The sequence below is a fragment of the Chamaea fasciata genome, unplaced genomic scaffold (genome assembly GCF_029207755.1).
Source record: "Chamaea fasciata isolate MVZ Bird 193981 ecotype frontalis unplaced genomic scaffold, bChaFas1.0.hap1 SCAF_1, whole genome shotgun sequence".
NCBI lineage: Eukaryota > Metazoa > Chordata > Aves > Passeriformes > Sylviidae > Chamaea > Chamaea fasciata.
In genome coordinates, this window is record NW_027094086.1 from 74,155,314 (window position 1) to 74,176,388 (window position 21,075).

At 35.4% G+C, this 21,075-nt stretch overlaps 1 protein-coding gene across 1 annotated transcript in view; it reads right to left on the reverse strand.

Annotated features, from left to right (window-relative positions):
- Nucleotides 1-7,699: 7,699 nt before the first annotated feature.
- DNAH5 (dynein axonemal heavy chain 5) overlaps nucleotides 7,700-21,075 on the reverse strand; it is a 118,606-nt gene continuing 105,230 nt past the window's right edge. The window contains exons 70-79 of the mRNA XM_066186224.1: nucleotides 20,357-20,506; nucleotides 18,516-18,761; nucleotides 17,016-17,235; nucleotides 16,198-16,403; nucleotides 15,235-15,438; nucleotides 14,521-14,736; nucleotides 13,492-13,704; nucleotides 11,976-12,128; nucleotides 9,512-9,743; nucleotides 7,700-8,153 (exon numbers count right to left, since the gene is read on the reverse strand). Coding sequence (XP_066042321.1) covers nucleotides 8,002-8,153; nucleotides 9,512-9,743; nucleotides 11,976-12,128; nucleotides 13,492-13,704; nucleotides 14,521-14,736; nucleotides 15,235-15,438; nucleotides 16,198-16,403; nucleotides 17,016-17,235; nucleotides 18,516-18,761; nucleotides 20,357-20,506 — 1,992 coding nt within the window. The 3' untranslated portion in view covers nucleotides 7,700-8,001. The remainder of the gene's footprint in view (nucleotides 8,154-9,511; nucleotides 9,744-11,975; nucleotides 12,129-13,491; nucleotides 13,705-14,520; nucleotides 14,737-15,234; nucleotides 15,439-16,197; nucleotides 16,404-17,015; nucleotides 17,236-18,515; nucleotides 18,762-20,356; nucleotides 20,507-21,075) is intronic.

A 21,075-nucleotide genomic window follows, 5' to 3' on the forward strand; every position in this document is an offset into this window, starting at 1 on the left:
AAATGGGAAGTTCAGTCACTTTTTTTTATTCTCCATAGCATAATAATTAAAATTAAGATTTCCAGCTAGACCAGAGGATATCTCACTTCAGAATGTTCTGGCATTATCATCTTCACTCTCACATTCTAGGAGCTGAATCTCTTAGGACTAAAAAGCTGATTATGTCCAAAATACTTATACGTCTATAATTTTTATGTTTGGCATGTAAGATTACCAGTTATCAGGGGAATATAAAATTGTTCAGATGAAACATCAGGGGTTTATATATTTTTGCCTTGCAACTTTATTAGGAGTAGTGTAATTAAGCATTCAGACACAGACCTTAATCAAAGTCTCAGTCTTTAAGCAGCTTTCTGATAACTGCAATTAACTGTCTATAAGTGTAAGAGACATTTTAATATATAACTACATATAAGTGTGATTAGCTGAACTTTTTCATATATAGGTCAGAGACTGCCACTTGATATACTTTAAGATAAATTTCAGACTCAAAGTATTACACAACTTAATAAAAACTTCACTTTAAAGTTATTTTTTTTCTGCTGCTAAATTTCAAATAAATTCTGTGTCATCAAAAAATAAATTAAAATTTTCATCTTTTAAGAAGAAAATTCTTATTAATAAAAGCCTGTTTTTACCCTATACTAATTAATATTTTTCATAAATCATTTGATTTGGCCTGAGATGCTAAAGATTATTGTTATTAGTTAATAAAAAGGGTGATTTATTTACTATGTCTTTTACTAGACCTGTATTAATTGTAACTGATATATCCAAAATTATTACTTCTACATTTATAATTTTCAACAACAATTATGGAGTTTAAATAATAATCAAGAAAATAATATAAAAGAGAATAATATAAATAATATAAAAGAGAGAAAGTGAGAAGATAAACAAGTCAGACAAGATCATTTTACCCAACAAGTTCAGGAGCAGAGCGGAATTTTATTTCTAAAGCTTTTGCTCCTTAGCCTTGAACTTGTTTAGATGAATGACAGAAACTTCTTTGTTCTCATTTCAATTGCCTTGATCCCTCCTCATACCTCTCTTATCTCCACTTAATGCAGGGAACAATTTCTTCTTGAGAAATAGCAGGAAGATGGTTTTTATCGTCTGTGTCATTGTCAGAGCTTGCCTTGTGAACCCATGAGGTACAAGATACAGTAGCTGCAACAAGCTCCTAAAAATAAAGACATTTATTTATGTAGTGTTTTGATGCTTTTTAACTGTCAGAGCCTTTTACAAATACCAATAGTATAATCCTTGGAACATACCTGATTTCCATATATCCAATACACTGATACAAGAAAAAGGAAAAAAACTGATGTGACTTCATTTGCTGACAACATCCAAATTCCAGACAGGTCCAATTCCTGAACACAAACTGTCAAATACTGCTGCTTTCAGAACAGTCATAGGCAATGTGAAACTACCACGCAATCAAGCTGTTAGGACAATTTGGAATGATAACAGAATTCTCAAAGCTTTGGTACAATGATTGGAACCACAGTGTATTCCGGAAATTTTCCTATCTAGTGTGAGAGAAACACAAGTACATTATATATGTCCAACTTCCCACACCTGCATAACATATCACAAGTCTCAGTAACTGTCATGTAGTTCAGTACCCAGGTGGCATTACAAACAAATTTTATATCAAATTTAAGTTTATATCTGAGAAATAAATTTTAAAAATTACCAGTTTTCATTACAATGCAGCCAACCAACAGCACATTAGCCAGACTAAAGAGGCAGGCACACCACCTCTCTATATACATTTTATATACACAAAAAAAAAAAAAATCTTTTTTTAATTCATTTCAATGAATGCTTCTGGTAAAAGCACTACAGTACGAAACTGGAAATAGGAAAACCAGTTGTGTTATTGTACTTTAAATACCTGCTCCTATAACATTGTTAAGAACTAGACGTATGCCAGCTCTTTTAAAAGAAATCTCTCGTAATATCTACAGCAAGACTGGAAGGACTCCAATTAAAGGTCAGTGGTATAATAAAGAGACTGGAGTGTCTCCCGCAAGGTAAGCCTGAGAGAGTAGGACTGTTCAGCCTGGAGAAGGCACAAGGGGAATTTTATTAATATATGTAAATACATGAAGGGATGATGTAAAGAGCACAGAGCCAAGCTCTTTTTAGTGGCACCCAGTGACGGGACAAGAAGCAAAGAGCACAGAATGAAACATAGGAAGTACTGCATGAGGATCAGGATGTACTTGTTCTCACTATGAGGGTGACTGAGCACTGGCTGAACTTGTCCACAGCAGCTGTGGAGTTTCCCTGTGAGAAACTAAAAATCTACCTGGACACAATCTTAGACAGCCAGCTCTAGGAGACCCTACTTGAGCAGGGGAGTGGACAAGATGATCTCGAGAGCTCCCTGCCAACCTCAACAATTTTGTGATACCACAACATCTCTCAGAAGTAATAAACCAACAGAGAATTTTCCTTGAAACCCTTTCAAAAAGTAGACTATTCAGTAAAATATTGAAGTGATTCTGATCCATCCCAGCTTTCACAAATGGTCCTCCCCCTTCTCTTCTGCCCCAGGTTTTTGTTCTTTTCAAAGTCGAGGACTCATACAACACAGCACAAAAGAGTGTCCTATTCATAAAGTAGTATTCTGAGATCTCTGGCTGTGTAAAACTTCATTCACCAAACACATGGGTTGGATATTTACAGAGCCTTTACAGGTTTCCCATCTTCAGTAAAATGAAGACCAGAAACTCCTGCTCTTCCAGTGAATCCAGCTAGCTCCAGTAGCATTATTATTTCCTTTTTAATTTTTAAAAGGAAAAAACAAGAAGAGATTCACTGAAATCTGGCTAAAAACAAAGCCTAACTCAGTATTAAATTTCTCACTTAGTATGTTGAGCTCAAGCAGAACTTTTATAGTGCTGACATGACACAGTCTAACACTGATGTCAATTGATCAAATTTTTGTGATCCAAAGATCACCAATCATGTCTCTTCGTAAGGATTTTATTTCCATTATGTTCTGATATACCTCCTCCCACTGTGAAATTTCTTCTGTTTTGCATAGGTCATGAATTTCTGAATTGGTTTCTCCTTTTATCCAAGTAAAGAACTCATTGTTTGTCAAGCATAACTCCCCTGAAACAATCATCCAAACTGGCCTTGAACGTTTACAGGGATGAGGCATCTACCACCTACCTGAGCAACCTGCTTTAGTGTTTCACTTTTATTATAAAAGAAAATTTTCCTTGTATCTAGTCTAAGTCTACTCTCTCCTAGTTTAAAACCTTTATCCCTTGTCTTACCACAACAAGCCCTACTAACATTTTTCTCCATGTTTCTTATAAGTCCATTTTAAGCACTGAAAGTTAACACAAAGGAATTGATTTGTGAAAATGATGGCCTGCAGAAGGGACTTTCATTGAGCACATCTTACTTCACAAAGCATTTCTAGGTATTCTTTGTGCACATGCTCTAGTCACAATCTTCTACAGTGTTATAAGCTTCACCATCAGTTAACATTTCCTTTCTAAGCATATATTAATCAGATTAGAAAAGACACTGAAAGATAAGATGAACCACTTACAGTGCTCTTCCCAAACTAAGTTACTACTATTTTGCCAGAACTGCAGTTCACTCAGAGCAAGAGAGAGAACTAATTCAGCTTAAAATGAGGAAAGCATAATGTGATATTTAATATAGTAAGTTAAATAGGTCAGTTAACAAGAGATTCCAGATTACATTTTTCTGCAAAACTTACACCTTTTATACTCAAAGAATGGAAGGTGGTGGGGGAGACACTTTGCAGAATGAGCTATATATATTGGCTGCCATTCTTGTCGCAGTTTAACAGGGAAACTGAAAATTTTGTTATTTGCAGGCAACTCATGTAAAAACAGTGTCTTAACAAGTTACTCTGCCTTCTGTTCGATCATGTTAACCTCTTTTCACAGACAGTTCACAGAGTTTCCTAACTCTTCTTTTTCTGTGTGTAGTTTTTCTTGTTCTAAGATAACACCTTTGGAAAAAAAGATCATGTTTTTACATCAGCAAACATCTGTTGTTTTTCTTACCAAAATAGGATAGCTCATACCCTCTGACAGCAAAAACTAAAATAACTCCTTCAGTTCTCCAAGTGATTGCAATGCAAATAATAACCCTTCTAAAACCATAAGGGCCAGTATCCATTTTAAATAACACCTCTTACTAAAAACTATTGTAACCATGCCTTTTTTACCTCTTTTTCTTCTGCCAACTTTTCCAGTGTTGGTTCAATAACTCTTTGTTTTGTATATTTGTTTAAAAGATTGAATGTGCAAGTAAATACCAAGACATTTCTAATTTCACGTGAAGACTTCAAGAGCAAAGTGAGATTGGGAACGTATATTTGTTTTTCAGTTTTAAAAGCTCAGATTTTAATTACATTTTCCTATAGTAATATAGAGACTCATAATATATGATCAATTGCACTGGATGTTTTAATTTTATTACAAGAACAAAAGCTATAGTATAGTCCTTGGAAAAACAACATAGTGCAAATTAAACGCCAGAATGGCAGTAAATGGTACATCTTGGCACCCACAAACATGTCAAGAACTCCTCTTTTATTTTGTCTGTTTAATAGACCTTTAGTTTTACACAACTGATAAGCAATTTTTCTCACATGCAACCACCTCTGCAGCATTAATTTTTTAAGTGTTCTATGTGTTCCAAAAGACTTCAGATATTTGAATACACCTATAACGTCTGTGAAGTGTCAATGTGAAAGCTAAAAATTAAAATGTGGTAATATGAACACTAGTCAAGCTTCATTTCAAGATTCATTAGGGAGCCACTTAATACATACAGCTCTGGGTAATTAAAATAGGACAACTGTCCAAGCAAGGAGTGAAAAAAAGAAGCCCACATAAGAAAGAAAAACTGAAATTTCTTCTATATTGATTTAATTATGAAAATAATTTAATGAAGGATATTTTTTAATAAGAAGCAGTTTCTTATTAATCCAATTTTTGTACATGTACCACAGCAATGTACTTCCGAAAAAAAAATCCTTTTCAGTGATGACAACCACACTTACTGCTAGTATGGAATTGCATTGCCTACTGTGTTTGAAACTTGATTTTTTATCCTTATAATCTCAAAAATGCAACAAATCATAACTGTGAGAATAGCACAACAGTGAGAAAAGTACCTAGAAGCTAAGAGGTGTGAGTGTAGCCACAGAACTAAAAGAAAAAAGCTTTTCTGAAGAGAAGCTCATAAAGTAATAGTATAACCTATACAACATTGTATATATTTAAAAGATTAGGTTGCTAATTTTAAGTACTCTAAAATTTATGAGAGATTTCAAAGCACTATGTTGAAACTTTAATATCTGCACCTTCTTCAGAACATTATTTTACTATTAATTTCCAAGATAAAATTGTATAATATTTGTTTAAAATGTTCTCCAAAATACATGTATTTATCATGCCTGATATGAGAAATTCATTTAGACAATACCTTTCGTAGTCCTGAACTCCTCCAGACCCTCAAATTTATAGTGCTGCATGCTTAACAGCAGCATAATTGAAGTCTGTGGATGGTATTTCTTGACTAATCCATTCAGCACCAATAGCAGAGCCAAGGAATTCTAGACATCCAATTCTACAATACATGAGATTTGGTTATTTTATTGATGTTCCTTTCCATTGAAGGATTTCATTATCCATTTCTGCTATGAAGATGAACAATAAACAGCTAATTTTTCCCCCTGTCTTAAGGCATATGTCCGGGAACAGCAAAGGCAGGCTTCCTGGAAAGGACAGTGGAGCTGGAAGCCAAGAGCCACAGCAGGGTGGGCAGAGCAAAGCTCTCTCAGACAAGGACACAGTCCCATGGCACCTGAACAAAAAAGAGAGCAGCCAGGGCCAGCTATCATATCAATGACTGCCAGGTGAGGCTGTAATAACAGGGCAGATCTGAGGTCAAGCCAGAAAGATGGGTCAGCAAGGTAGGGCCTGAAGAGACGAGGTTAACCAGGCAGTGCCACACAGATCAAGGCAAGGCTACAGTAAATGAGGCAGGTCCGATTTGAGCTCCACCAAGCCCAGGCAACAAAACCTCTGGGAGTGCAGGGTTATGCACTCTGGCACCTGATATAATACTGCATTTCAGGTGCTCATTGAACTTTCCCCTTCCTCATTTTCTGTCCCTGATGGTGGTTTGCAGACACCTAAAGAGCCAATGCCAAACCTTTTACAAAAAAAAAGCTAAACCACAAATAACAGTGATGGTCAATATCAATTGTTTCACTGATATAACAGCCTTTGAAATAACTAGGATGACCAGAGTGGGAACTACCCTTTTCCCTTTTCTACTGTTCCCACAGAAAAATCACACTCTGAAAAAAACGTGCAGTCCCGACACTGAGAATTACTACTGGGATTGATGTATCCACTTTATCTACAGCAATGATGTCAGAAAAAATGCCCAATTTAAAATGTCATATTTCAAGTGCATGTGGCTTGAAAATTCTCAGTATGAATGACTTGCACAAGGATGAAACATGTGCATCTTCTTCAGGAAGGAAGGTCTTAGTGAAAGACACGAGTCCACAGCAACTTAGAACTCCTGTGGGTGACCAGAGATCTCCTGGAAGCTAGATCACAGTGCCTCAAGGTTCAGTAAAGAACCCTTCTAAGTTTATTTATTTATTGCCATGTCTAAATTAAAAGTGTTTCTTCTAAAAGATTTTCCACATATTTCATTTGTATCACTGTGAGTTATTTAAAAGAAAAAAAAAATTGTAATTCCAAGATGGAAAACTTCTTCAACCAGAATTTGTTTGACAGAATCAATGTTTCACCTAAGTATTATTACTGTTTTAAGTGTGGAAATCAATGTTGAAATGTCCCTGTATTAATTTGATATAAAATTAAAAAGTTTCTCCATTGCAGCATTTATGAATGACAGATGAACCAAGAATACTGATTCTCTCTGCTTCCTTTTCTCAAGAAGCAATTTTTGGGAATTATTAGTGGACCACTAAGATACATGACCTACTGGACTCAGCAACAATACACTGGGTTTTGGATGATTAAATAAGTGTGCTTGATGTGTGAAGCCCATAGTGTCCAACTACATGGAGCTGTTAATATTTCTCTTTTAAGATTAATCCCTCCATGAAAGGTTTTCCATCTAAGACACCAAAAAAGCTGCAGCACATAAGGAAGGAAAAAAAAAAAAAAAAAAGGGGGGGGAAGGGGAAGGGAGATGGAGAGGACCCCATCCACTAGTAGTGCTGATGAAGAGAGGCTCAAATCTGGTATAGTAGCACACAAAAAAGTATCCATTCATTCCTATGGAGCTATTTGCTTATGATACATTACATATTTATAAGTCCTGAACTAGGTAGTAAGGAATTTTGGCAGCTGTCAAATACTATGTAATACTGTTTCCTATGTAACACAAAGAATTTTTTCTCCAAGTAGTTAAAACGTGTGATATTTTTCCAGCCTTACCTTCTTTATTTAGACAGCAAGCAAACTATAAGCTAGGAAATAAATCTTGGACCATAATCTTGAGGAATTTTAACTAATATGAATGAGCAGCAGGGCTTAGTTTTCCACAGATACACACAAACACAAAACCAGCTTTGCATTTATCCTCTTGAAAGTAAGTCCTGATACAAGAATATTTACTACCAAAAAGTAACAATGTTCAATTAATCTTTATTCAAGGTAAAATTAAGTACACAGGAGGAGTGCTTATGCACACATAACTGATAGGAGCACTAAATTTTTGTCATGATTTTTCAAAGACACCGAAGTTAATGTCACTATAAGATGCAGCATTTATAAGCCTATTGTAGAGGTTTAGTGAGAAAAAATTTATAAAAATACCATAATGGAGTCTATGATTTAGAAATAATATTTTTAGAAGTGTTTCACTGTGTATCTAACTATATAATAACGTTTACATTTAAAACCAGAAAAGAACTCCTAGAAACCTTCTTTTTTTAAAACATTACTTGACATCACACAGAAGTGCTACTCCACGGAGTACCCAGTGCTCTGGAGGCTGACGTGTTTTAAGATCCATAGCAGCAATGTAATTAAGGTCTGTTCGACTGCTCTTTTTGTAGATGGGACATGAATACAGACGTGGATCTTTTGCAGCTGAAAAGGCAGAAAAGACATAAAGAGCGATTAAACTAAGCTGAAAAACTGGGGCCCTAAGGGAATATCATAAGGCAAATGGAAAACTTAATCCAAGTTCAACAGTACACTGTTCTCTATTTGCTATTAACAGCTGAAGGACATACATGCTTTGAAATTTCTGTACGTTTAAGATTTAACATGAGCACCTAGGAATTGATGCAAAGCAAGATATGTAAATGGACACTCTAGAGTAATTAATGTTCTTATTAGTTCAATCTGCCCACGGAACATCACTTCTTATCAATATATTATGCCAAAATAAAATTTCCCTACTTTGAACAACCTGGTTTGAAATGCATTTAGTATTTGAGAGTAAAAGTCACCAACTACTTCACTGCAGAATTAGAACAGTAGTCTAGTCATGCTCAGTACTTCAGTATTCATTATTTAGTATCTTGGCTGCTGATCATGCCTTATATAAAATATTAGCTGTGCAAAATAGCATGTTTACAAGTTTGCTTTTGGAGGTGGAATGCTTTTCAAAAGTTTTTTCCAATTTTATTTTCTACAGTGGATTGTTCTATTCTTTTTTTACATCCTTGTTCAACAGCGTGTCCTTTTCTATATGCAAAAACCCGCTACATTAAGACAAATTACACATTTTCACAACACTGTCCTTATGCCCCATAAGTTTCCTTTTCATACCTATATTCCTTTTCTGCCTCAAAGACAAAACATCTCCCACCACCTCACTCCACCTTTTGCTTGCTTCCATGAGCTCAAAACCAGGCTGACCAGGGAAAAAAATATTTCTAAATATAACAGTATGTATATGTGTGTGTGTGTATGTAGGTATGTGTGTATGTATATGTATCTACATATATATAATCCATGTATATCTTATATGTTGTGTATACATACTTATGTGTATGTTACATATGCTTTTTATATCTATATAAATTACATTCATTTTTTCCATGAGTGACAGAGATTATTTAGATTTAGGTTATGAAGGCTACAGAGATCACAGAGTTTATGTATAAGAAAGATGGTATTTTCAATCTAGGACACATATTGGCAATATGTACAGCTTACCTGTAAAATGGGTTACGAAGTTCTTAACACCATTAAGACCATGTATAGAGACCTATCTAGATATTAGGAAAAGTGCCTACTATCAATTATGAAGCAAGTCTGAAAACACATTTTTCGATGGAAGACTGGGAAGTCTCCCCCATTGAAAGAGACTTGCCATATATACAATGATTAGCAACAGCCTCACAAAATCCCTACAGCTGAAAAGATTTTGATGCAGTTAAATAAAAAGTTACATTGAATTCAATGGAAATAACATCCTTTACAATACTGTTACTTACTGTTATTCTCTGCATATATCCTTATAACCGGCATCAGCTCAAAGAGCACCTTGGGCTTAGATTCCGTCAGTCTCATGTTTCTTCTGTCCCAACCAGCTCCTTCCAAATACAGCCCATACACGTAGACCCCTTCTGAAGGAGGGCTTGTGATATCATCCTTCATCCATTTAGTGACTTCATTGCACAGCACTACACTGTCAAGAGCCCATCCTTTGTTAGCTCTTGTTATTTCCTGCCCAAACCAGAAAAAAGGTAGGTGGTTACATTTTCACATAAGCACAGAAGCCTTTTTCCCAGCAGTTATTAGAAATAAATTTGTATGGTCATAACATATCCTCTTCAGTTAAAAAAATCCAATTCTTTATGATATCCAGGTTCACAGAACTCTGACTTTTCTCCAAGGGAGTGATGGCATGGTACTATGAGAAAGTTTTCAGCACTTTTTCCAAAGATCATACCAAGTAACGCAACCACTGAATGCCCATGGTAGCCAGCTCTTGTGAAGACAAAAATTTCACATATTTGATGAGATGAGAAAACGTTACCTGCATGTGGTAAGTGAAACGTATTTTCTGGGGTTACCTTCCTTTTCCTGCACCTCTAGTCTTAAGAAACTGTATTCTTAATGAGTAAGAGCTCACTCAATTATAAAGCTATGTAAAGAGACTGCAAAAAAACCTGTTAGTTAATGCACTGGACAACACTCATTTCTCAGTTGTTCAGTTTGTTGCTATCCCATGCTAATAAGTTATGGCAAACCAAAGTTTTATCCTGGTCTTCCAAAAGCTTAAAAAATCTTTGTTTGAAATAATTGGAATGAATGCTTGCCCCATACTGCAGTTACTTGGATGATCTAAAAGACCTCAAGGTTTATAGCTCACTGGTCATTCTTGCTTTTTCTCTTTCTCATTTCTTTTTGTTTTACCACACAGCAAAGCCCAGAATCTCATTTTGGTGTTTACTTGGGATATTAAGTTGTTACATGTCCTGGGTTGTAGTATAGGATGTGCACAAAGTATTCTATCACCATCTTCATGAACTGTTGAATCCAGGTGGGGCAGTGTTTTTCCCAGACCCCTCCCTCTGAGTCATTATCTTCTGTTAATGGCCCAACAAATGCCTTGCCCATGACTCATAGATAACTCCCTCCGGGAGTTATCTCTGTTTAATGGGCCATCAAGGACCCCCTGAATGACTCATCATCCCATTGTGAGATGCTCCGTCCAGGGGGAGGAACCAAGCATTCCCACCTGGATATAATCTGGGGTTTGGGACAGTACAGGGGGCCCTTACCCACTGGATTCCCAGAGGACCAGAGCTACCAGACCTTGCTACAGGATCACTGCTTCAAGAAGACTACCTCATCTGGACTGCTTCCATCACTCTGCTCAGGTAGTATTCTGACTCTGTCAGTGGTCTTTTGTATTATTGCATCTATTTTATTTTACTTTTTTATCTGTCTTCCTATTAAATTGTATCTCTGACTTGCAGCCTCTCATTTGCATTGCTTCCAAACCACTACATACATATCCACAGTTCCTTTTTAGGGAACCAGAAAATTCTGTAGTTTCCAACTGTTTTGGATTCTGCTTATAAACCTTTTGCACAAGCTTGGATGCAAAAGACAGTCCCAGTTTGGGACTGTTCACTCAAATAAAATATTTTGTTACGTAATTCCAAGGATATGCCTGAAATTTTAGATTACACTACCCAGACCTCAGACTACGAGGGGATATTTTTCCTGCACCCCAAGTCTTCATTCTCTTCTCCAGAAGTATGCGCTCTCTTTTACTGAGGTCCCATTGTATTTTCACCTGAGTATTCTTTTATAGTTTTACACATTCCAGACACTTACTGTCTCCAGTATGTCCCTTTACGCTGACCAACACAGGCATTTATTGCTTCCTTTTAAAGTAAAATGTTGCTGTGACTGCAACACAATCACCAAGTCAACATGCATACATTAGCAAACACATCAAATATCATACTTATATGCATTAATAAAGAAAAGTCTTTCCCACTTGCTGAAGAAAGACTTAACCAGCTACTGAACAGATGAAGTGAAATGTAAGACCAAATCTGAATAGCTTTTCTGCCCAGTCTCCAGTCAGATAAGTACTGAACACAAAACAAAAGAGAGAGGGCAAATTCATAGCTCTTAATGACCATTCTCAAAGATATCTCAATGGAAACCTGAGACTAAATATTTTTCTAGTCTACTGTAATAATGTTGTGAGATAGCTACGACTTATTTGGGCCTTGGTCAACACAGGAAACATATATTAACACATTAGCGGTTGATATACTGAAAACGTATGTCTGAAGGAAGAGCACTTCAGTCAGGAAATGTTAGACAGTCACACATCTTTCCCATGTGTATAAACTCATCCTTCATCAGACAATACATTTTATTTTTAAAAGCATGTAAAAAAATAAGCAGAATAGGACTTCAAACACAATTTACCTGTCTCACTGCGGTTAAAAATCCTTGAGGATTAAAAAACCCTGTCATCCAGAAACAGTTTGGCCGACTTTCAAAAATCCAGTTGTAAACCTGGTGATTTCTTTCTAGAAGTTCAGTAAACCAGAAACCAAGTGTACTGGAAGGCCAAGATGCCTAAAAACAGTAAACATGTTTTAAAATAGCATAGCTATTTTTTTGCCATGGTAATAAACAGTATAATATTAGCAAAGCATATTTGAAAATAATCTATAGTAGCTTAACTTTAATCTGATGCTTAAACTTTGCATCCCACTGAAGTCTGAAGGAAATTCTTTCTCTGTTCAAATACATGTCTACTATTCCATTTACGTGCTCAATGCCCTCTGTAGTAATTGTCCATTTTATGACATTTTTGCAAGGTGAGACAGCTGTATAAACTATGAAGAAAAGTTGTATTCATGTCTTTATAATTCCAAGGTCAATATATCAAGACAACATGATTTCTGTAAAATTGCTCTGTATTTTTATCCTTCTGAATAAAACCTAAGGAAAACTGAACTTGGCCTATGTGGAGATATAGCTGTGTTGTGAAGCATCTGTTTACATCTAGGTTTTGTACCATGGAAATACTTTGCCTGCAGAAACAAAACAAGTAAACAAGTAAACATTTTTCCTTCCATCAGTTGCGGTTAACAGCTCTAATTATCCCTGAAAACAATTTCTATGGGGAGAGGCTGAGAGCGGTGATTGTTTAGCCTGGAGAAGAGAAGGCTCAAAGGATATAATATGCTTATATCTCATGTGGAGAACAGAAGTAGATGGAGCCTGATCCTTGTCAGCAATAGGAGAGAAGGCAATGGGAACAACATGAAATGTCAGAAATTCTGTTTCAGCTCAAGAGGTTTTTTGTTTTTTTGGCTGGTGGTTAGCTGATTGGTTGTTTTTTACTGTGAAGGTGATCAAACAGTGGGATGGGTTGCACCTCTCTGATTCTGGAGACTCCTGGAAAACCTGCTACAACTGACCCTGCTTTCAGAAGTGTGATTAAACTAGACTGTCTCCATAGCTCCTTTCCTGCACCTACTATTCTGTAAATATGTGGCTCTTACTCAAAGCACACTAATTTTGACCAGGATGGACAGGGCACCTCTACTTAACCTAGAAAAGGAACATATATAAATTATATATATTCAATAAATAACACCAGCATAGTCCACTAATGTGGGTGCTATTTTTTAAAATGTATCATCACATTTTAAATTTCTGTCCTCTCTCTGGCTTTTTTCTCCTGCCAATATTCAACAGTTTGTTAAAATGGCAAATATCTGCATTGCTCACGTTCATTTCAATTTTTATAAATGAAAGAAGGCTTGTTTTTATTTTAGCACCAAATCTATTCCAGCAGTTGCACAGCTCTGATTAACATGTCTGAAACTAAGTTCGAAAATATGTTTACTATAAGTCTTGCTGCTTGATCTAGTCTCTTCAGAAATAGATTTTTTTTTTTTTCTTTCCAGAACAAGTGATGTACACCTACCTTTTTCCAGCTGGCAGGAATCCTTCCATCATACATGCAGTCTAAAGCATCCCTCAGATTTTCACTCATAACTATTGTCCCATCAATGGCAAGTTTTAGATCAGTCAGAGTGCTTCTCACTAAAGAAATAACTCCCTGCATTTGTTCAATCTCCTGTCGCAAAAATATATGCATAGGTTGAAAAGGTCCCATGTTCTTTAGTTTTTCTTTTACCTGTTGGTAGAAAACCAAAGATCCTTCAATAGAAGTGAAAAAAAAAAAAAGTTGGCTTTAGGTCAAGGTTATGCCCCAGTATGATCTTTGAGACATAACATAATTTATTTATGAGCTTAAATGGTCAGTTTTGCACCTCCTTTGAATTATCTGCATGAAAGAAAGCCAGGATTTTTTCCAATTTGTTCCATTTGTTCTGTGATGCTGAGACTGGTTATGTTTTTAGTCTAAGTCATTATTTAGTCCATCATTCTTTGAGATAATGACACTTGTTAGCAGTATACCTTATTTCAGGGAATTCAGCTTTAATTCCAACAAGCAGTCCCAAGGTTCTCTCTGCACAAACCAATCAAGAGTAATTGCCCCAGCTACGTTGCTTCAGCATAGCAGCAGTGCCTGGGAACTATCACAATACCAGGCAGTCTTGTAATCTAACCAAACTCACTGATACATTTTTAATCAAAAGTGTAAAATTAACAAATAAACAGTTGCATGAACATAACTAGAAATTTAAGTGCCAACAATCTATAGTGTTAAAAGTTGATGATCCTACCTCCCCCACACTGCAAATGATAACTTAAGTGTTAATGGGTTTAATATTTCTGAAAAAGTTTTCACAAAAGCATTTCAGCACACATTTAATTACTTAATTATAAACATTAATAGTTTGGCCACAGTTCTTTGAAATACAAAGTATTGCCTGTATGAATTAATTCAAACATGCTTTTAGAAAAGTTGTTGGTTGTTTGGTTTTTATTTTTAATCCATAAATGGCAAGATGGAGCAAATGCTTTTGCCAGAATTTCATTAACTCACTTCAAATGGTATGTAATCAGCAGGAAGTTTTTCCAGCATATCATCAGCCAGTCTGGCTACAACTGCCTCTCGAGTTTCACCTCCTCCACCAGAGCTATCTTTAGGCTGAATACTGAGGATGGTGTCCAATACATCTTTGGAAACTTTACTTTGGTAGGTGATATCCGCATTGGGGTGCAAACCAAACACCTCTGGTGTGTCATAAGAAGGAAGGCTCTACATGGTAAAATACAAAAAGGGTACAACTGAAGAACTGGAAGAAAATCATTCCAAAAAATCATTTAAAAAAACACACAAAAAAATCCCCAAACAAAAATCCATAAAACTCAACACACAACAAAACCAAATAAAAAACAGAAAAAAATTCACAATTACTCTTAAGTAAGAAGCTAGATTTTTTTTTCAAATAGTCTTAAACCAAGTAACTTGCTGTGGGGTCTATGTCTGGACTCCATTCTTTGCCCTCATTAATAACTTTGTGATTTTAGGTATGTCCCACAAGCAAACTGCATGAAAAATGAAATATATGTTGCTGTCATGAAAACTATAACATTGATAACAATAATTAGTTGTCACAAATAGATATGCAAACTGCTAGAAATCAGTTTAAAAATCTGTGAATGAAAGACAAAATACAGGTACTCAGACAAAAAGGAAAAATTATAGAGAATCAGGAACTTATGAGTAACAAGTGATTAACTTCCATTTACCAACCTGTATGTGCTGAAGGTATTGATCCACCATAGTACATTTGGGTATGCTGTATCCTTTGTAGAAGCTGAATTCCTGACTGAATGTATTTTCACTGAACCAAACCTTTACAAAAGTGTTCATGAGTCTTTTGTCAAAGTCATCTGTCACACGACCACCATACTGGATCTCACCTATCATGTAACAAACAGTGCTCCAGCAGATCCCCTAAAACCAAGCAGAAAGCACTGACTTTATCTAACCCTCTTCTTATTTACTTAGATCTAAGTAAAAACAAATGATGTACCATGTCTGTCCCATTTGGAAGAAAGTTACTTTCCTATTACTCTTTTCTTCACTAAAGTCTTGCATTCCCAGAACAGCTGCAAGGATTTCTTAAAATACAACTCATTGACAAATTCAATGGCATCTTGAAGATAGCAATAATGCTACAGATATATTTGAATCTCCTTTCACTTAAAATGCCAACTGCAAATTGCACTGCCACAGACCTCTCTGTGTGACAACTGACCATATAAAAGTGAGAACCATAGGAGACACTCTTGTATAATCATTCAAAACCACTTTTGATCTCTTCTTGTGGCAAAGATAGGTTGGGGGGACCAAATTTTATTATTTTTACTCAAAACAGATTTAAACAAAGCATACTTTAAATATCCCTTTTTAACTAATTGACCTAATTAGAATTGACAAGAAGGTCTATATTTCTAAGGTTTATATTTCTGAGATGGCTGGGAAGGCTTTTTTTTTTTTAATGTAGACATTAATACAGAAATTAAACATACACTGGATTAGAAGTCTAAGTCTGCTGCTGTAGAGACAGGTATAGTTGAAATATTCAGTGTTTGTGGAAAAAACAAGTTAAAATCACTCTTGTAGTTCAGTTATTAGGAAGCATTTACATACATTTCACTACTAGAAAGCTCCATCATCTTAATGTACCTTTCCCACAAAATCATTAATTACCTTCTTGGTATCCATACGATTCAAGTGGTTTTGAACGAACTGCACAGTAGCATTGAAATCAGCTTGATTAAACTCATAGGGTATATTCCAACCCAGAGACCCAAACTTGCGTCTTTCTTGAACGGTGGAGTGCAGAAAGGCTACAGCATACAACAGTGGCTTCCACTGCACCATTTTACTGGCATCTAATAAATCCTGGCTGACACCTGTTGATTGCAAATGGGCTTTATGAGAATCACAGCAATTGTCTTTTTTAAAACTACTTCAAATCAGTGCTAAAATATCACTCTGGAGATATTCACGTGGCTCTCTGCCTCTCTCAAGGGTAAATTATTGTCTCACAAAGTGTTCTGTGCTGGAGACAGTTTACAACATGTTATTAAGTTGCTCAAATTAAAAGAGTAAACTTCAGGGGGAAAAATCCCACATTTTACTAATATCTGAATTCACATCAAGTTGTTTTCTGCACAAAATCTTTGTCCTTTATTTTACATAGTGTAAAGAGCACTTGATAGCCAACCATGTCATTTTTCTACCAAAAGAGAGAATATTAAAAATTCAACACTTTTAACTGAGATACTAGGAGTCACACGTGAGAAAATAAAAGGGATTTCCTTTTTTGTTATCCAATTAGTTCTGCCAACAGAACCTCAGCAAATCATCTTTTTAATTTACAAAACGAAAACTAAGATGTGTCCTGGCATCATCGTGATCAGTTCCTCCTACTAGCTTACACCCATTATCAGTTTAACATGACCACACAATAGATTATAGCAGTCAAAAATTTAATTTTAAATCATCACCATTCTAGCACTCACCACAGTATGTCCTCCTTAGTCCAGCTCTGAGCCCCTGTGGAGGTTCATCGGTAAATTTAATTGACATTTGAAGAAGGGTAATGGGGAAATGTTTGTGAATGTCTGTTGTCATCCACAGTCGAAAGCTCTCATGAACAGTCTCTGTCTCTATTACAGTGTCCATTAACTCATCCAGAAAATCAAGTCCAAGGTGACAGTTTTGCAGAAGTGCCCAACCTCCCTAGTTTAAAACAATAGAATATAAAAAGTTATCAACATTGTTCACAAACTGAAATCACTCCTTGAGGGGAGCTAAGCTGTGGGCTGTTTCTTCTAAAGATGGTGTTAGCTTTTTTGGTTTTTTCATCTGAACAAGTGGTCCCTACTTGTCTTATCTGGTCTTTTCAAATAGTTTCTACCTTTTCCATTTCAATACATTTAAAACATAGCTTGTCATGACTACAGTGCTGATAGAAACTGATAAATTTTGACTTACATAAGGGAGCTCAGAAGTAGCTCCATAGAGACGCCTGCTGAACCTTGTTCGTCACAAGGGTCCCAGGCTTGGAAAAAAATCAAATCAACATACGTAATTAATCTATTGCTATCAATCAACAGATGTCAAATTGTCCTATATGAATTACCATATTTCATTATAGGCATCTCATATACTTCTTCACTAAGACGGCTTGTGAGACAGTGGGGGAAAGTAATTGTATTTCTCTTAACTAAACAAAAGGTGCTCTTCTCCCCTGTTTTTGAATGTGTTTCTTCGCATTTGATCTGCTAATTAGTTCCTGATGAGAAGTTAGCAAACAAGAATCTGAAGCAAAAGTCAAACAGTTATTAAAAGAAGCTCATAACACAGGAGAGAAAGATCAGTATTTTCACATCAGCAGGCATAGCAGTAATATCACCTGATGAGCAAATCATGCCAAATTGGAACATCTCATCTTTCTCACACAGATAGTTTTGTTCTTTAATTCCTCTTCCTGTAAAATACTTGTGCTACCAGATTGTCCTTCCAAAGTCCAAATTCAGACCACAGCAATACAAAAGAACTTGCTATACTACCTTGTTTTTCTCAAGTTTATGTAACTATCAACAGCATGTATGGAATTCTTTTTTTTCATTTAACAAAATACATCCATATTACTAAAAAATAAAAAACTGGAAAAATAATCTGAAATGCCTACAGAAGAATATTTAATGGTGACATAGTGAAAAAAACAAAAAAATCAATTCATCTATGTTCATCAGTCTGCAATCAACTATAAAAATTCCATTTGATATGAAAAGCACTCCATTTTCAATGAAAAACATCTGCACAATATTAAGAAGCTTGTTATGGCAAATTGAAGGACTGTGGAAAGACCGTTCTTTTGCTTAGGACACTTATATAAATAAATGGAGGGGTTTGCATCAGCATTAACTACACACCAAACAACAATCTCATGGCAGGATTTTTATTCCTGAGCGTTTAATACAGAGATTATTGCTGTCCAGATTTTTGTTGCTTACATGAGCCATTGTCTGCTGTAGAAGTTTACGAGCATGGATTCCTTGCCCCTGGCCCATGGAAACACAACACGTTTCTGTCTTCAGTCTTTTTCCCAATGCAATAATTGAGTCCGTAGGATCAGAGCCCATGGAAAGAAAGCATATAAGGGGAGTGCGTGGATCTGACTCTTCCCATGTTTTCTCCAAGTCCAAGATGACTCCCTCTGCGTATTTCTCCCCCATAGTGTCAGTGATATATTTTCTTGCCTATATTAAAAAGGGTAAATTTAACTTGTGACCTAACCATTTAATACTGTTTTCTTCCCAGCGTAAATACTACCAATAAGTCAACTGAAGGCCAACGAATTTGGTAACAATTTTTATCAAAAACATAAATACACAACAAGTTTATTTTTATGTGTCAACACATTATACTGTCTTTGAAGCTATAGCCTTATACGACCCTTTAAAATTTTTAACATAGTATTATATTACATATAGCTGTATTGTTATCTATAATAACTATAATTAGAGTATAATAAAAAAAATAACTTCTGTAAAACTTTAGAAAATTTTTATTGATTAAGGATATCTCCATTAGGAAGTGCAATTCCTAGACTCAAAATCTAGAAAAATAGGAGAAAAGGATTAAAGATGGGCTTCAAACCTCTTAGGTTTTTCTCACCTTCACAGTTAAACAAGCAATGTATTAAGAGTGGTAATGATTAAAATAACCCATAAAGTAGACAATCCAGAGGAACAGGTGAAAACCATCTCTTATCCCTTATTTATTTCTCTTTAAAAATTCTAGATTATTGTTCTTTTTCAGAAAGAAACAGGAAAGGCTTTTTCCAACAGTCTGAGATGATCTTTCTTGTACTCTTTCCCACCACACTGCTTTTGTCTTACATAAATCTTCCCCTTAATACCTCTGGGTTACCTCTCAGAGACAAAAGACATTCAGCATTAAACATTTAATAAACTACCAGGTTTCATAAAACCATCGAAAGATGAAAGCTTACCTCACCCCATTAACAATAGGGAGGAACTATTCTTGCATGATCTATTTTAGACACATAGCAGGCATCATAAAGACATTCTTTGTACAGTACTGCTTAACCTATTGACTGCAGTTACACCAATAATTACTGAGATTTTCTCTGAATCCAATCACGTCTAAAGATATGCATCAATAAAATTAATACCACACTTCAAGTGATGTATTCCAATTTCACTAAATCATTAACTGCTCTGAATTGCAATTTATTAATTTTTTGTTCTTTTGTACTGGAGAAGAACATAAAGGTGAAAAATATGCTTCTAGAAGATGATTTTTCTTTAAAAAAGGTCTATTTATTAAACTTCAATTTTGTACTTTTTTTAACAAATGGCTTTAAATTGAGAGCTTTGAGCAGACTTTAATAAAGGTTATTCTAAATTGGATCTAATTCTTCCATGCAATAAATAGTTTCTCAATTAAATCATTTTCAATTTTCTCTCAGCCAGTCAAGTTCATTAATATATTTTACTTCAGCCTAACATGGGGACACTTCTAAAATTCCAGTGAGTAAGCAAGGATAGCCAAAAGTATCTTCTGAATTAATAAAAGCAGATCTGGGAAAACACATATGATTCCAGCAGAAATCACCACAGCGATACCCACTACAGTGGATAATATCTGTTCAATATATTGGAAAAATTTTGTTATCACTGCCCTTGTAACAAATACATAAATAGTCTGAAAAAAGTTTCAGAAAATATAACATAAAGGTCCAAAAAGGTGTTTAGCATTACATAAGATACTAATGGAAACTATTATTCTAGTGATATCCAAATAGATCATGAAGGCTATATAAATATACCTGAGCTATGGTCCTGTCAGGACACCAAGATCTGATAAGAAGAAGATGACTGAAGCAGTCCAGAGATTGACCGTAGCCACTAGGAACGAATTCTTCTTCAGGATTTTTACTATCAAACCAGATTTTCCACTGTTTCTCTTCTCTGGAAATCTGCAATTATATCATTAAAGAAGCAAATATCACTAAACAGACAAGTCATATTTAGACTGCCACTAGGTCATAAACTTTTAATGGGAGTCAGAGACATGGCAGGCATTTGTTTAGAGATATTATTCCACAAATTTAATAAGGCTATGAAAAATGATAGGATAAAATTTCAGATTATAAGTATGCTATTGTAGAATGCAATACCCTGGAGTATTCATACTCTGAAAACAGGAACTACTAAGCAGTATTTTCTATTATGATATAATAGCAGAGCTATGTCAGAACATGGATAGCTAGGCACAGACACAGCTTTGAGAACAGCAAGTACATAATTGCTCCCCACATGAATGTACAGAAGTTTTCTTCACCCATACCAAAAGCTATTTACCATTAGCTACAATACACTTAGTGTCCAATAAGACTATTCATACAAGTATTGAATTTACTTAACAACTTATCCCTAACTTTTACTCCATGTAACAAGAGAAATATTGGAACAAGCATTGTAAAACATACTGTAAGAAAGCACAACAGGGATGCAAGACAATCTAACAACCAGAATAAGAATAAAG